The sequence below is a fragment of the Lissotriton helveticus genome, chromosome 9 (assembly GCF_964261635.1).
Source record: "Lissotriton helveticus chromosome 9, aLisHel1.1, whole genome shotgun sequence".
NCBI classification, from domain to species: Eukaryota; Metazoa; Chordata; class Amphibia; order Caudata; family Salamandridae; genus Lissotriton; species Lissotriton helveticus.
In genome coordinates, this window is record NC_136070.1 from 241,483,252 (window position 1) to 241,499,861 (window position 16,610).

Here is a 16,610-nt window from a genome sequence, read left to right on the forward strand (position 1 = left end):
TAATTGTCAATTCCTCATTGGGTCAGAATGGAAGATTTTTCAGATTTAAAGCGCTTCCTTAATAGTTAGTTTCCATGTAGTTTTAGCAGGTAATTTTTCTTGTTTTGATCAGCACAAAGTCCCGGGTAGAGTTGTCCCGGTCCATCAAGGGTCCTCTGCAAAGTCCGTTGTATCACAAATCCAGATAGCGCGTTAACAATTGGAATACTTGTACTTTACGTTGCGAGCCCTGAAGAAGTCCCTGGATGGGACGAAACGCTTTGGCGGTTTCAAAAGTTTTTTAAAGAATGAACTGAAATCCAACATCGACTCGCCTTTGAAAAATTTCTGTATTACTGATTGTATATTTTGTGACATTTGTATATTGAGTGTGCTGGGCTAACATGTTAATGTATATCTGAGGAATGCTAGGTTCTTTGAATCAGCTTCTGAATTTAGGAGGTATAGGGAATTGTGCCTCCAGCCTGTGTTTGCACCTCTGTGCTTCTTTAATACTGATAAGGGATTTTTTGAACTTGTGCAGGCATCTATGCTTTGATTTCCAGCTTTGTATATTTTCCAAAGATGCACAAACCTGGACCAGATCAACAACTCCCCTTCCACACACTGTTCAAACATGCTCCGGTTAAACCCGCCTTGCAGCTCCCTCAAACTACCTTGGGCATTCACCTGGCACCTGCCACTAAGCGCATTGCAAGATGCTGTATTTTGGGAGGAAATACGGATGGCCATTATCAAATACTCTGAGCAGAATACAGGCTCAGTGCAGTCTCCCTTAGTGCTATGGGAGGCTTTTATGGTGGTCATACAAGGTGACTACATTGCTAAGCAACACAGCGTCCTCAAAGCTATACGTGGGTCACTCTCCAGATTTGAGGCGACAGCGTCCTAGATTCGAAATGTTCTTATACCCAGGAGGCCTCCGTAGTGGCCATCATCCGTGACAAAATGAGAGTATCAAGAGGAAGCCACTCGTGAAACACACTATCTTGGCAAAGAGGCCCAAGCTCGACGGTATGGTGAGGGATACTGCCCCGGGAAATCGTTAGTAGGGCTACTCTGTAAACCACATGCCTTCACTTATGTATTGGAGCTATATAATGCAGAGGGCCAAATTAGTTCCTCCCCACCCAGTGTCTTGAATGTTATGCCCTCTTTTTATGCTCAATTATACATCAGCACCCCCATAGTCCGCTCTGGGGAGCTCAAGGCTTTATTAGACACTGCACAACTATTATGGCTAGACAGTAACCATCGGGAATACCTAGACTCGCTAAGCCCCGGGTCTAGATGGCCTTCCATAAAGAATATTCCCAGATCCAGGCTCCCCGTCTCCTAGATATGTACAAGGATTTACTGGCGGTGGGCTCACTCGCTCCACCCTTCTTTACGAGAGGCTGTCCTAGTTGCATTGCTTAAATCCGACAAGCCAGCTGAGTAATACGACTCTTATCGCCTGTTATCCTTAATAAAAATCGATAAGATTTTTGCAAAGGTTTTGGCGAAACGACTGCTACCCTTGTCATTGATCATCCAGCCGGACCAGTCCAGCTTTGTTCCGAGCCGTTCAACTTCACACAATCTCCGCTCTATTTTTGCAGTAATGCACTACTTGCACAAGTAATACCAGCCGCGCCCGCACTATTGGGCGCCACAAAGGCGTACGTTTCGCTTGAGTGAGCATATCTTTTTCCATTGCTTCAGTGACTGGGCCTTAGCCATCTGTTTATTAAACAAATCCAACTCCTATACACCCTTCCGGCGGCCCGCGTGCGACTCAATGGCCTTGTCGCCGAACCATTTCCAGTCATGTGGGGCACTAGGCAAGGATGCCCGCTCTTGCTGCTTTTATTCATCATGGAGTCCCTAGCTGCTAGGCTGCGACAACACCACGCACTCAAGGGTATAGCGTTTATATCAAGGGGATTAGTGATCTCCTTCTATGCAGGCATCACCATAGACGCACACGACCCCCAGACTAACCTGGCCCTACTGACGTGCGAGGTGGTTCGATTTGGAAGATACTCAAGTATCCAAAAAAGTTGGTCCAAGTCTGTCCTTTTTCCATTAAGTGACGCCACTGTGCATTTCCCCAGAGAATACCCCGTAAAATGAACAACCAGCCTGACCAAATACATGGGAATATGGCTAAGCAGGGAATCAGAGGAGGTGTGGCACGCCAACTATGGCTGCGTAGTCGACTGGATAGAAGACCGGGTTCCGGTATGGAATTATGACACACATACTTCCTTTAACTAAGGTAGGCTGCATCGCGAAGGCAAAAATGATCATACTCCTCAAATTCCTGTATCTATTCATAAATATCCCAGTCCCATTCACCACAAGCGATTACGGTCCAATTTGATATAGTTAGTTTGAGCTTCCTATGAATTGCTTACATTACCACACTCACAAGGGGGCCTAGTAGCACCAGTTATGTCGCTTTATGCCTCGTTATCGCAGGCCCAATTCTTACATTACTGGCTCCATCCCACACCATTCCACACACTCTTGGCCATAGATGCCATAAAGTCTCCCCCTGGCCTCTCACAACAGCACTGTTCCTCCGCTACAAGACTCCCAGAGCTGAAATTGACACTGTGGGAAACTTACACTGGGCGTGAGACCGACTCAGAAAGCAGGTCGGCCCCCCTATACTACATGCTCCCTAAATCCCTGTAGCCAACAACCCCTTACTACCCCCACTACAAGATAAGCGTGCAATCGGATGGGCAACCACAATGGGCATTAAAACCTTTGCGGGTATATACCCGATGGCCACTTCCTCCCCCCTCCGACAGCTACAGCTGCATCTGGCCCTGCGCAGCTCGAAACTTTCCTATACTTTCAACTGGTAGCGGCATACAGTGCTCTCCATAGTACCTTTTCTGCTCTGCCGGCAACCCTCACTCCTTTGGAATACATGTATACTAACCCTTCACAGCACAAGTTCATAACCCATATCTCTATACACATGGCAACACGCCCATCCAATCCTTGTCCTGAATGCCCGTGAGGCCTGAAACTCAGATCTAGACTACCTCCTGTCTGATTCCCCATGGGTGTTTTGTTGGGGCCAGTTAAAGATGCTATTACCTAATTGCCGGCTGCACCTTTCAAATGCATACACCGGTTATACCGCACGCCAGCACAGCTTTCCAAGATTGGTCGTCTTCCGATTTGCACTGCCTGCGCTGCCACGCAACGCAGGCCACCTTTATACATCTTGCGTGGAACTTTCCTAAAGTCGTAGGTTACAAGTGCAAGTTCTTAAACATACTGCAAGACATTATCGGCACACCAATACTCCTCAGTCTGCTGATTGCCCTATTTGGATACTTGAAATAGATACCGAAAGCCCACCGCAGACTCGAATGCTATGCTATTTCTTTTGGCCAAGCGAAGGTTTGAAATACATTGGGGAAGGAAACCAGCCCCAACAATCCAGACCTGGTTAATAGATGTGTCCTACTATTGCAAACAATGCTCCACATTCTGGGAACTCATTTCACTATGATCCTGCCTGAAGGATGTCTGGGAACCCTTCAATGCCTATCTCCGACAACGAAACGCAGACTCACCTGTCATGGCTATCACCCTTGGCATTAATTTATACTGCTAATCCAGACTAAAGGTCCCATATTCATGTGTGCCACGCGCTACTGTCCTTGAACCCTACAGCTTTTAACACATTTTATTATGCATGCTGGCCTGGCGGCTGCCTCACTCAGGGTGTAATGCATTCATAGTGGTTTTGCTGAGCAGTTCTCTATTGAATAAGACAGTGCTGTATTTACATGTGTTCCTATTTTAAATGACTCCTGCAATTGGAAATGTATCTTGGTTTTCTAAAATGCCAATAAAAACAAAACAAAAAATTTAAAAAAACTCATTCTCCTATTCCATAGCCCAGCTTTACTGTTTTGTGAGCTTATGAAAAAGGTATTTTTGGAAACACAACCAAGGAACAAACTAGGATTCAGACTGGGACTAAATTGCAAACGTTAAGCACAGAATTCAGGAAACTCACCTGCCCAGAATATTAGTGTTCTCAGAATAATCACAATACAACAGAGTTGTTACTGTGGGGGTAGACCTAAAAGAGGATTGAGTGATGTAGGTGAACACTAATGATAAACAGCCTACACTTGGGCAAGTCCATGTAACACATAGAATGGTTATGGCAATGTCTTTCTCAGTGAAGTGAAGGGGAGGTCTTGAGCTTGGGGAGGTGAGAAGAGGTGGGGAACAAGGGGTTTTAAGTCTGGCTAGGCAAGCACAGCTGTTTGCATGACATTCTTAAGCTTTAAAAATAAGTCATGGGCCACGGCTATGGCTCTGCCCAGAAGAGCATTTCTGTTGTCTGTTTGGTTTATCACTTTGGCTTCTAGGCAGTTATTTCATTTTGGTGAATGAAGCACTCCTTCATCTCACTGTTCGTCACTGTAGGAAGCTGGGTACTTGTTGCAGTACTTCCCCACGTTTTGACTGGTATGTATTTGACGCACCTCTGACTGAAGTGTACAGGGTTCTTACTAACCAGGTTCCCAGTACAAATGTTCTTCCTCCCAGAAACGTACAATTTAGAACACTCTAAGGCCCTTGTAAATGGTAGTCCTGGTACCTAGGGCCTTAGGTGCTAAAGAGGGTCCCTAAAGGCAGCAGCACAAATTATACTACCCTAAGAGACCCCTTACAGGCACATGAAAGACAGCCATTACAGGCTGTGTGTCTTGGCGAAGACAAAAGTGAAAATACGCCTTTGTCACACATCCCTGTGTGCCATGTCCCCTACCACTGGATGGAATATTTGTAATTCACCCCTACAGCAGGTTTAACAGCCCTAAGGCAGGGTGGCGCTGAATATTACATGTGAGGGTATACCTGCATGAGCAGATATGCCCCTGTACTGGTCAGTTCTATTTTTGCTACTACAAGTGACCAGAGAAGCCATTTTAAAACATGTGCTGAACTCTGGTGAAAATGAGTTCCCCAGCTACACAATGGCTTCACTGAAAATAGCGATGTCTGGTATTAAACTTCTCTTACTGGTAAACCCACACTGATGCTAGTGTTGGATTTACCAATACATACACCGAAAGGGCACCCTAGAGGTGCCCCCTGAAAACCTACCAGCTTCTGGTGTGCTTGCTGACTGGTTTCTGCCAGCCTAGCGTCCGAGACGCTGTTCTGACCTCCTGGGGTTGAGAGCCACTGCTGTCATAAGACCTAGAGCAAAAGCCTGTTCGGGAAAATATTGTAACGCCCCTTCCCACAGGATGACCTTCTGATTAGCCTCCTTGGGGGGGGGGGGGGCAAGCTTCAAAGAAGCTGCCACTTTTGGAATGTTAATCTGGCTCCTCTCACATGAGAGGAAGCCACCCTCCCTGTCCAAAGCACCCTTGGCACCTGGGCAGGGGGGAAACTAATCTAGTCAGGTAGGTGTGCCACCTCCAGGAAAGCACCACCTCTAGGATGGGGTAGTGTGAGCTGGACACAATTTTTCAGAAGCATCCATTTTGTGATGGCATACTTAGGAATTCTGGAACAGTGTTATGCCCACTCCCCACAGGAAGTGGTCATATAGGTGGCATAGTACCCTAATGCTCAGTAGCCCATGGGCTACTAACCTACACTCACCTAATGCCCTGAATTCAGAATTTAGGGGAGTCTCTTGCACCAGGGAAGCAGATCCTGATGACCTACGAAGGAGGACACTAAGAGCCACAAAAGACTGAAGAGAGCACCTGATGTGGCCCCAGTCCTGCTGTTCTGTCTGCTATCTGTCGAACCCGCACCAAAGATGACTCATCCTGCATCTGTGTACCTCCAAGACCTGGGAGGACTGCCTGCCTTCAGTAAAGACCAAGACCTCCTGAAGAACAGCGGAATGGTTCCATGCTTCCTGCAGCAACTCCAAAGGATAACTCAGAGGCCTCTCGAACCACTAAAACCTGAGACCCAAAGCCACAACTGCACCGGTCTCCTCTGGCCTGAGTTGAACCGGCACCGGCTCCAACAAGGTTCCCCAGCCCTCCAGAGCTAGAGTCAATTGTGGTTTTACCCCACATGGACTCCCCGATGTCACCTGCAGCCTCTGCACACAGGCGCCCTCAACGCAACTGCTCCCTGTAAGAAAAAAACGAAGCCTAAAGACACCTCTGCATCCATCGCCCCTAAGCTGTGGAGAAGAGGACCCCAGGTGTTCCTAGGTTGCAGAGCATTGCAAGCCTTAAACCCCCTGTTGGTTCACCCCAACTGTCTTCCTGGCCAGAGTCTGCAGTCTCTTTTTACAGTGATCAATCCCCCATTGAATTTCATTGGGCTCCCAATGCTAATTTGCACCCTGCACTCGGCCGCCCTTGTGCCGCTGGTGGTGTAGTGTCGGTGCTGCCTTGGACCTTGCCCACCACTCACCTTAACTCCTGGAGATTAGTGCTGTAAGTGGATGCACTGTACCTTTTTGCAGAACTTGTTCTTCCTTCCATAGAATAACATCGCAAAATTCAGAAATTGCACTGTGTCCGCTTTAAAGTGAAAAGTTATATTTAAAAACGTACTTGCCTCACTACCCCTAATAGAGAAATTTGGGATTGCATAGCAAGCCCCTGTTCACGAGTAGGGGAACCCATGGACACTCTTTACACAGTATATAGATTTTTGATCTATACTACTATAATAAAGGAAGAACTTTGAAGCTTTGAGACGGGTAAACTGGGGAACCACAGCGCCAATCCACACACCCGATACATCGTTGGAATTGTCAGGGTGTGCAGATGGACATAGGCTATATAAAGTAAAAATGAAACGTTATTTAAAAAATGTAACATAAAAAAATAGTCCCCTGGAAGTAGCGCCGGCCGCGACGTAGCGCTGGCTGCGACGTGCGTGCTGACGAGGAGGAGTGGCGGACATGAGCGCGGGGTGGAGCGGCGGACAGGCGGGGAGGAGGACAGGCGGGGAGAAGCGGTGACGAGCAGCGAGGAGCGGTGGTGAAGTCAGGAGCACGGGGAGGAGCGGCGGCTCAGGTAAGGCTCCGGGACACGGACAATGTCGGGGCGGGAGGGGGCTGGGGCGGGCGGTTGGCCCTGAAGAACGGCGGCTGAGTTAAGGCTCCGGCTCCGGGACACGGACAATGTTGGGGCGGGCGGGGGCCAGGGCGGGCGGTTGGCCCTAAAGCCTCATTGCCCCCGGACGACGTCGGGGCGGGCTGCTAGTATTGCATAAAGAGCCAGCTTCCTACAGTTACATTGAATTCTGTGTCTCCTGTAGGAATTCTTTACAAAAAACAATCCTTTTTGGTACTTTTCCCCCAGCTTTGGCACAGGTAATAGTGCACGCTTTATTGTGCTAAATACCATTTGTGCATGCAAAGCAGGCCAACGGCATTTGTGGAAACCATAAAATTATTGTTGGTATTTACATGTCACAACATCGAAACGACGTTATGTTATCAGGATCAATTAGAACATATAATAATTATTCACAATGAAACATTTAAACACAACCCTGATTTAATTAAACACAATTCTCTAATACAATAGTTTTGTAGAAATGCCATACAAAAAATATATCTTTATTTCATCAGGGTCTTTGGTTAAAGACCTATATTCACATTGTCTCATGGACAAATACTAAGAACATGAAAACGTGCTAACAATATAGCACAAACCGTTGTTGCAGCAAAGCATATACATTGTTGAACTATTTCTGGTCTCCCAATAGTTTTCAGCATTATAGGTGCTTGTTAAAATTTCCATTCATAATCCACATAGGAGGTAGTCTCAATATCAACAAGTCATCTGAAGAAACTTCCTCTTATTTTCTTAACTCCTTGCCACGCAACTGAGTTAGTGCAACATCCTAAAGGGTCATTCTCTCGTGAACATACAGATAGGACATAATATGCCCATTTTAACAACATTTCAACTCTGTATCATTGCTTTGGGGATGATGGGGTGGGTTTATGGTTTTATTATAATACACACATACAGGGGTGGAGAGGACAAAACCACAAATAATGGAATATACAAACAGTGACAAGCTCATATGTTTGAAAAAATTGCCCTCACTCACACACAAATGTGTGTGACATGCTTCATCATAGGGTCTGCTACAACGCCCTGGCGTAGCCACGCACAGAGCGGAGCCTAGGGAGGGGAAACATACAACAAGAATGGTTTTATTGCCCAGAGTAAATGTACATTTTCAGAGGTTTTTAGGTATTGTGTAGTAGCCATTACTTCCCTTCAATTGAGGTGTTGTTGGAGAATTTGAAAGTTGTTTATTAACAAATAATATTTTTTTTGATTACATAACTTTTATTTTGCTTTAACAAAGTTTTTCAGTAGACCTGTGTTCATGTGTAAATACAAGGTCTTTCGGAATCCCTAAGTAGCATGCAATTAAAGTGCACGAAGGAAAGGCATGGGCCACTGGACAAACCCTGACCTATTTTCTTTGAAAAACCTTTGTAGAGGGACCGCTATTTGCTCTAGATATGTTTGACATAGTTCCTGATGCTCCATATGGTTTTCACCTGGGTTCGCAAGTAAAGTGCATGTGTTCTTTATTGTTTCGCATGCAAGAGTTAGTCATATAACTTCTCTTTGCCACCAAGAAATCCTTAATGATGCTTTGATAAACAGATTCAGTTTGGCATGATGGTTTGTGAAAAATTGTCTTGCAGTCAAGAGCATCATTTTAGAGATTTAGCCACACTAATAGTCTTATAAAGAACTCTTTTGTAGTGCCTTCTTAATTGGGGTTGTGGAGGATATATTTTCATAAAAGTAGTTGGGGGACATCAGTGTGTAAAGAACTTGTGGATATGTTCTTTTGCATTGGATAAGTAAATTAGTCATCTCTTCTACATGAACAAATGATGGATTTTTGCCTTTCTGTGTACTACATGAGAATATTAAATCCGGAAATCTATTAATGGTCAGCATTGTAAAGTGTTGTGATTGTTTCCTTTTGTGCTAATTACTTTGTAAAGTCTGCTTTATGGTTTTGGCAGATGGAGTGTTAAATTGTATTTTCACCTTTTTCCCCGTAACCATTTAGAGCTGGAGAACCTGAAATCTAGTGAATACACGTACAACAGGTTAGAATGACATTTTTTGTTTGTATTCTATGGACAGTGCTGTGATAAATCCTACATTCATGCTATTTAGAACATAATTTGTATGGATAAAGAATGTAAAATGTATGGGTTTTTTCTCCCTAAATTGACATGCTAAAGCCTGCGGAGGGGCGCAATAGCAGGACAACGCACCTGCAGTGCCTTGCTTTGCCTCTCATACTGCTGCCACAAAGGAGCCTCCTTGGGAATTCCTCAGACTTCTGCACCAATTATTGGCATCCTTCCAGGAGGCTCTGCGCTACTTTGCGTCATTTCTTTAGGTGTTAAACTCTTCTATGGTGTGTTTTGGACTCTTGATTTCATAGTCTAAGTATGAAACACAATAACATTTCACTGAGAGTAGACTGATTTGATTGTGGTGACTGGACGGAAACAAACCATGTGGAGCAGTTCTTGGCCCCTTTGTTCGCACACCAACACAATGTTATGAATAGCTTCCACTGGAAGCCTATATTGTGATTAGTTTGAAAATCAAGAATTCACTGCTCTTGCATCTGAGGAGCGAAAAATCAGACCCAGAAGTTGGTGTTCAGAAAAACAGTGATGCTCTTTCTTTCATTGGGTCTCCAACGACCCAAGGAAGGAGGTGGGAATAGTTGTTCACAGTCTGTCATATCTGTCCTCTCACACGTGTCTCCACTGACCTTGGGGAGCACCAGCCACCGCCTTCCCCCATCAGTGCAGGCCTGTTCAGACCTACAATGACTAGGGATTCCAAGTCGCTCTGACTAGCCACTGTCAACACAGTGCCAGCTCTTTACTCTATGAGTGGCGAATGGGGTGAGGGGATATAATGTGCAGCATTTGGTGAGTAATGGTGGTAAGATGCCATGGACCAATGTTTTAACTATTAGGACAGGTAAAAGATATTGTTTTGGAAGTGGTGTGAGAGAGTGCCTTAGCACCAGGTATTCTTTGTTTGGGAATGAAGAAGGCACCAACAATGATGGTGGAGTTGAAAGTTGAACATGGGTGTGGTGTGGGGGGGGGGGTGGATGGCAGGACACTTGGTAAATATAATTTGTAATATCCAGTTGGTAGAAGGAGGGCTGAAGGAGTAGAGGCCGTGTTGTGCATGTCTTTCCCATTACACTTCCCTAGTGTAACTTATTAATAGAATTGGTCGTGCTGAGGCAGTGGCTGGAGGGGAAAAATAATATAACCTTTTAAATAGGTAGTTATCAATCGTGGAGTTTGCACCTCTAGGTTTTCAAGTGACATAGACAACTTGATCTCTGCTCACATTGTCTCTTTGAGGCCAGTTGGAACTCCTTAGTGGAAAACTACTTCGCTACACATCTGTAAACCTATGTTATTATGCAAAGGGTGGTAGAAGTGCTTTCCTGATTAAAGTAAACAGACATAGGAATGTGATTATCGCTTTCCAATATTTTATCCTTTTTGTAAGAAAAGAAAGGAACAGTTAATTACCGCTTTTCAAATACAGAAGATATTGATGCAGCAACTTATTATACGTTATCTTTGTTCCATTGTCTATACAGGGCTCCACCATCTCGAATCATTCTCCTTTCACTCAATATTGAAAATTGAAACAAAAGTGGAAACTTTTGTGTCAAATTGCTTATGTCATGTGCTCCATTACACTAACTTTAATGACCTTTCTGGCTCTACCGCTGGGTTAACCATAACCAAAGGTCATTCTCTCAAGTAACTAACTTCCCACTCTACATGCTATATTTTTTGTTCCTTAACCTTTTCATTTCTAGATCCGAGATTTTGTTTCTAACCCTGTTATTTTTAATTCAGTCTTTATTTTGAAGTTCACTTTATTAAAGTTCTACAATTGCTGAATAGGATGCTCAAAGTATTAACTTCAAATGTGATTTCCTATCTAGGGTTTCAACAAGGATAATCATGTCACTTATCAGACTTTTGGGTGCTGTTATGGAGTCCTAAGGTGGTAAGCACTTTACCTTGTTGTCGCCACAAACATTTCAGAAATCTGTTGAACTTCTTCTTGAAGTTTAAAAGGTACATAACGGTGTAGCCAGATAGTAGAAGATGACTTGTTTTTCCACTTGCATCCTGCAATCTGCCAGATTTTCAACGAGAAACATGATGGAAAAGACATGCAAGCAGTCTTGCAGCTCCAAATTCTCCAAAAGCCCAATGTTATTTTATGGTCTTATCACCCTTTTAGTGGGTAGCTACCCACAATTGGAGTTGGGCAAAAAAAAAAATGTCCCCCAAACATGCATTACACTGTAAAGCTACGAACTACAACCAGGAAGATTTGTTAGCAGGCATCTGGCAAGGGGAGTCTGACTTGAGCCACCATAGACGCATTAATTGTTATAAACAGAGAAATAAACAGTGAGGCATAAGGACCTGTTTATGGCCGCCAGCATGGCACCTGAAAGATCATTGGTGCTGTACGGTTCAGTTGTGCTCTTCACGTCAGACATTCAGAAAGGATCTTTGAAAGGCCCATCACTCCAGAGGTGTCTGTTCAAAGAACGAAGTAAAAATAAAAAAATATTGAATGTGTATGGAAAACCGGATGGTTTACTGCAATCTTCTAAATTATCATCTCGAATTATACATCTTTCTGTGAAGTTCATGATGAAAAGCCTTGTGAGACTGCTGATCATGCCTCAATGTAATGAATGGGGTGGAAGAACGCAGGCGCTATCAAATACATTTTTGGGATTATTATTTTTATTTATTTATTTTTTTAATAAACTTTTATTGAAACAAAACAGAAACACACAACAACATCACAAGGCAATAAGGACAGTAAATCAGCATGCCATGGGTCCGCGCAGGAGGCGCTCCACTGCAATATCCCGTAGCAAACCAGCAGGATACAAAAGGAAATGGGAGGGGGGCAGCGAGGAGAGAATCAGTAACACATAAAACCAATAAATGGAATGCTAATCATGGGGACAAAGCGACATCCGGATCCAAAGCCTGGGGGGGGGGGGTGCAAATATCTCCACGATAGGAGTTCCACTGTGACCAAATTCTACTCCATTTCCTGGGTCGACCTCGCGACAGATATACAGTCTTTTCCCTAAGCATGCACCAATCCATGTTTTCCTTCCAGGACGAAACTGAGGGGGCCTGTTAGAACCACACAGCTGTGCAATATCACGTTTCACAATCATATTCCCCAGGGTCGCCCAGGTAATCTGGGCCGTATTGTAGTCATTTGGTTCCCAGACATTAAGAAGGCAACGCCTGGCTTCGGGAAGCAGGGCGACACCAGTCACCCTTTCCATCACAGCATGTACACCAGACCAGAATTTACAAACCACCGGGCATTCCCACAGAATATGGAGGAAGGTGCCCTGCATACCGCATCCACGCTTACACCGATCATCCTCAGAGAAACCCATGCGAACCAGACTCGGACCAGTGACATACACACAATGGAGGATCTTGAGCTGAACAAATCGGAGGCGAGCTGGGATGGCGACCTCCTTAGGTGAGGACAAGGCAGATTGCCAGTCCTCGTCATCCAATTCCAGACCATCAGCGGTCCACGAGGCCCTGAGGCGCAGAAGCAGATCGGCCCTATTATTTATGAGCTTCTTATAAGTCAGGGAAATCGTACTATCAGGTACATGTCCGTCCAGTAAACGATCCTCAAGGGGAGAAGATTCAGGTAGATCCGTGCCGACCGTGAAAACCGACAAAAGAGCATGTCGGACCTGCAGATAGCGAAAATATTCTCTATCCCCCAGGTCGTATTCAGCCTGTAGCACCGCAAATGACTTCACATCTCCTTTGGACCAAAGATCCCCCACCTTGCTAATACCAATCATGTCCCATTTATCAATTCCTTTCGTTCGCCACAAATTGCCCAAACATTCAGAATCATACAGGGGGGTCGCTCGGGTGAATCTGTCACGCCAACCAAGAGCCGCATTCGCAGCGTGCCACACTTGCACCGCTATCCTAGTGGGTCCAGTCAGCGAACCACAAAGCCTACGGGAATAAAGCGCCCTGATGAAAGTCCCACCAGACAAAAGGTGTTTATCCATTTCAAAAGCCGGGGCCGGGCCGGGGGCATACGTCGCGTGATTAACCGCGCTCAGCTGGGAAGCCCAATAGTAGCGCCTGATGTCAGGAAGTGCAATACCTCCGTCATACCACGGTAAGGTAAGCTTAGACAGGGCAATGCGCACACGACCGTCCCAGAGCAGTCGCCTCTGTAAGCCCTCCACCTCACGAAAATACCGAGAGGGAACAAGATCAAACGAGTTCTGGAGAGCATACAGAAATCTGGGCAGCGACATCATTTTAAATAGAGCCGCACGACCCAACGGGGACAACGGCAACTTACGCCAGCGAGCGACATCCATCTTCAATCTTTGAAGAGGAGGTAACAAATTGCGTTCATAGCGAACGGTGGCATCCAAGGAGATATAAATCCCCAAGTATTTAAAGCCAGTCTCAGCCACTTGAATAGGACATCTACGAGGCAAGGGGGGAAGACCCCTAGCCAAAACGTAGACACATGATTTGGTCCAATTAATGACGAGACCCGAGTTCTTCCCGAAGGAGGTAAGAACATCGAAAAGCATATTAAGAGATTTCCGAGGGGAGGTAAGGTAAAGGAAGATGTCGTCTGCGTAAAGCGAGACACGATCCTCAAAGTCAGGGGACCACCGAATGCCCTTTAAGGAAGGCTCCCAACGGAGCCACTCAGCCAGCGGTTCCAATGCAAGGGCAAAGAGTAATGGTGATAACGGACAGCCCTGCCGGGTACCACGCCCGAGCGCGAAAGTCCCGGACACCTTACCATTGACCACCACTTGAGCCAGGGGCTTCTCATAAAGAAGTTTAACCCAAGCAATGAACCCCGGGCCGAACCCAAACTTCGAAAGAGCAGCCCAAAGATAGGGCCACTCAATGGTATCAAAAGCCATCGTAGCATCAAGGGAAACCAAAATGGCCGACTCAGTAAGCGTCGCAGCCCTCGCGAGAACTCCATGGAGCCTCCGCAGATTAAGGGCGGTGTTGCGATGCGGGATGAAACCCGACTGATCCGGATGGACCAGGTCCCCAATCACAGCAACCAAGCGATTGGCCAACAATTTAGCGAGAATGTTGGGTTCAGCGTTAAGCAGTGAAATGGGTCTGTGGGAAGTACAGCGATCACGAGGCTTGCCCTCCTTATGGAGAACCACAATGGTAGCAAGTCGCTGATCTGCGGACAGGGCGCCAGAGTCCAAAGCCTCCAGAAACATCTCCTTTAAATAGGGTGCCACAATATCGGGTCATAGCTTATACAGTTCAATAGGTAAGCCATTGGGACCCATTGCCTTACCAGATCGAAGGGAACGGATAGCACTCGCGATCTCATCGACCGTGATAGGCGCGTCCATGAGGTCTCGATCGTCCTCCGAAAGACAAGGCAACGCAATGTCCCGAAGAAGTAACCGGGAATCATCCTCGTCTGTGTCGGAGACCGAGGCATACACTGTCTGAAAATGATCAACAAAACAATCAACAATCCCCGAAGGATCCGCAACACGCTCACCATCCAGCCGCTCAATCACCGGGACAACACGATTCTCTCTATCTTTCTTATCCAGCCAAGCAATCAGTTTACCAGCCTTGTCCCCCACATCATACAGCCGGCCCTGTTGCTCACTGTACATCGCCTTCGCCGCATCAGTGACTAGGGCTTTGTAGTCCGCTTGCTTCAAACTAAGGGAATGCAAAGCCAAACGTGTCACCTCAGAACCAAGTTCATTCTCAAGTGCAGTGATATCATTTTCAATACGCACAATTTCCTCATTTTTAGCAGTCTTAACAGCAGCAATAAGCGATAGTGACTGCCCTCGGATAACTGTCTTAAAGGCCTCCCACAAAGAAACAGATGAAGAAACAGACCCCACATTGTCATTGAAATAATGGTCAATAGTTTTCACTAATTCAGAACGGGTCTTAGGGTTGCGGAAATACCAAGGGTTGATGGGGGCCAACCTACCCGCATTACCAACTCCAACCCGAAACCGAAGCCACAAAGGAGAATGGTCAGATATACCCCTAGGAAGATGTCGAACCTCATCAATGCAGGAGGACTGGGCTGATGGCATCAGGAAATAGTCGAGCCTGGAGAGACTACCATGCGCCCCGGAATGGAAGGTATACTGAAGCTGGGTGGGATGCATCAGTCTCCAGCTATCAATAAATCCAAAAGTCTCCAGGAAATCACTAAGCCACATCTGAGACCTGACCAACTCCCGAGGGGGAGAACGGTCCGCAGCACCAGAGACCACGGAGTTAAAGTCCCCACCGAGAATAAGAAGACCCTCGGGTAACCCAAGAATAACCGTACCCAAATCAACATAAGTCGGGGCCTGCAAGCCCGGAGGGACATAGATCGAAAGAATGGAGAGAGTCTTACCCTCCCATCTACCAGTGAGGACGGCATAGCGCCCCCTATCGTCAAGTATCACGTCATCGATCTCGAAGGGGAGAGAGGACCGGATAAGGATGCCCACCCCCCGGGAACCAGAAGTGAAACCAGAGTGAGCGACTAAGCGATAACCCCGCCTATTCAAGGCGTGACACACGTTGCCAATCAGATGTGTCTCCTGCAGGAGAATGGCGTCTGAGGAACTGCAGGACCACCCCTCGCTTTATTCTGTCTCCCAACCCATTAACATTCCAGGACAACAGTTTCAACTCACCACCCGCCATCCCCGAGAATGAGCAGGGAGCCCCACACACGAACCCAAACTACATGAGCTAAAAAAGGAGAGACAATACGAAGCCTTGTGACGACAAAAAACACACACATTCCCCCCCACCCCCCAAACTGAACCCCGTTACAACGCCCCCCACCCTGCACCCCTGCTTACGACTCAAAAGCCACCCCAACTTGCAGTGTGCCTGTCGCCCCATAGTAACTACTCTACACAAAGAACCCAGGAGGAGAACGAGTTCCCAGTAACCCCGCCACCCTCAGGCACAATCAATAACATAAAGACAAAAGAACCAAAGTCCAAACTCAGCCGAGAGGATCAAGAAGGTCAAACACCAAGGTCCACAGCATCATTCCTGTTCCGACACGCCACCCTCTGCTCCACCGGGGTGCTCAGTACGATCATCCCTTTTGGGCAAGGAGTCAAGCCAGTCATTGACACTGTCCGGTCGATCAAAGAAAAACATTCGTTCACCATGTTCCACACGAAGCCTGGCCGGAAACAACATGGCATACTTGAGTCCCAGGTCCCTCAACCGCCTCTTGGCTCCCTGAAACCCCATCCTCTGCCGTTGTACAAATGGAGTGAAGTCCGGATAGAAGTTGACTGTAGAATTCTCGAACTTCAACGGGCCTTTGTCCCGGGAAGCCTGCAGGATAGCGTCCCTGTCCCTGAAGTGGAACAATCTGGCCACAATGGGTCTGGGGGGGTCCCGAGCTGAGCCCTTCCCCGGGAACCCTATGAGCCCGCTCAACCGCAAAGAATTTGGTGAGCCCGGGGGG

General features: G+C 46.5%; 1 protein-coding gene across 1 annotated transcript in view; it reads left to right on the plus strand.

The window, feature by feature from the left end:
* Positions 1 to 16,610, plus strand: part of KNL1 (kinetochore scaffold 1) — a 579,877-nt gene that overhangs the window by 381,909 nt on the left and 181,358 nt on the right. The window contains exon 19 of the mRNA XM_078659817.1: positions 9,067 to 9,106. Coding sequence (XP_078515943.1) covers positions 9,067 to 9,106 — 40 coding nt within the window. The remainder of the gene's footprint in view (positions 1 to 9,066; positions 9,107 to 16,610) is intronic.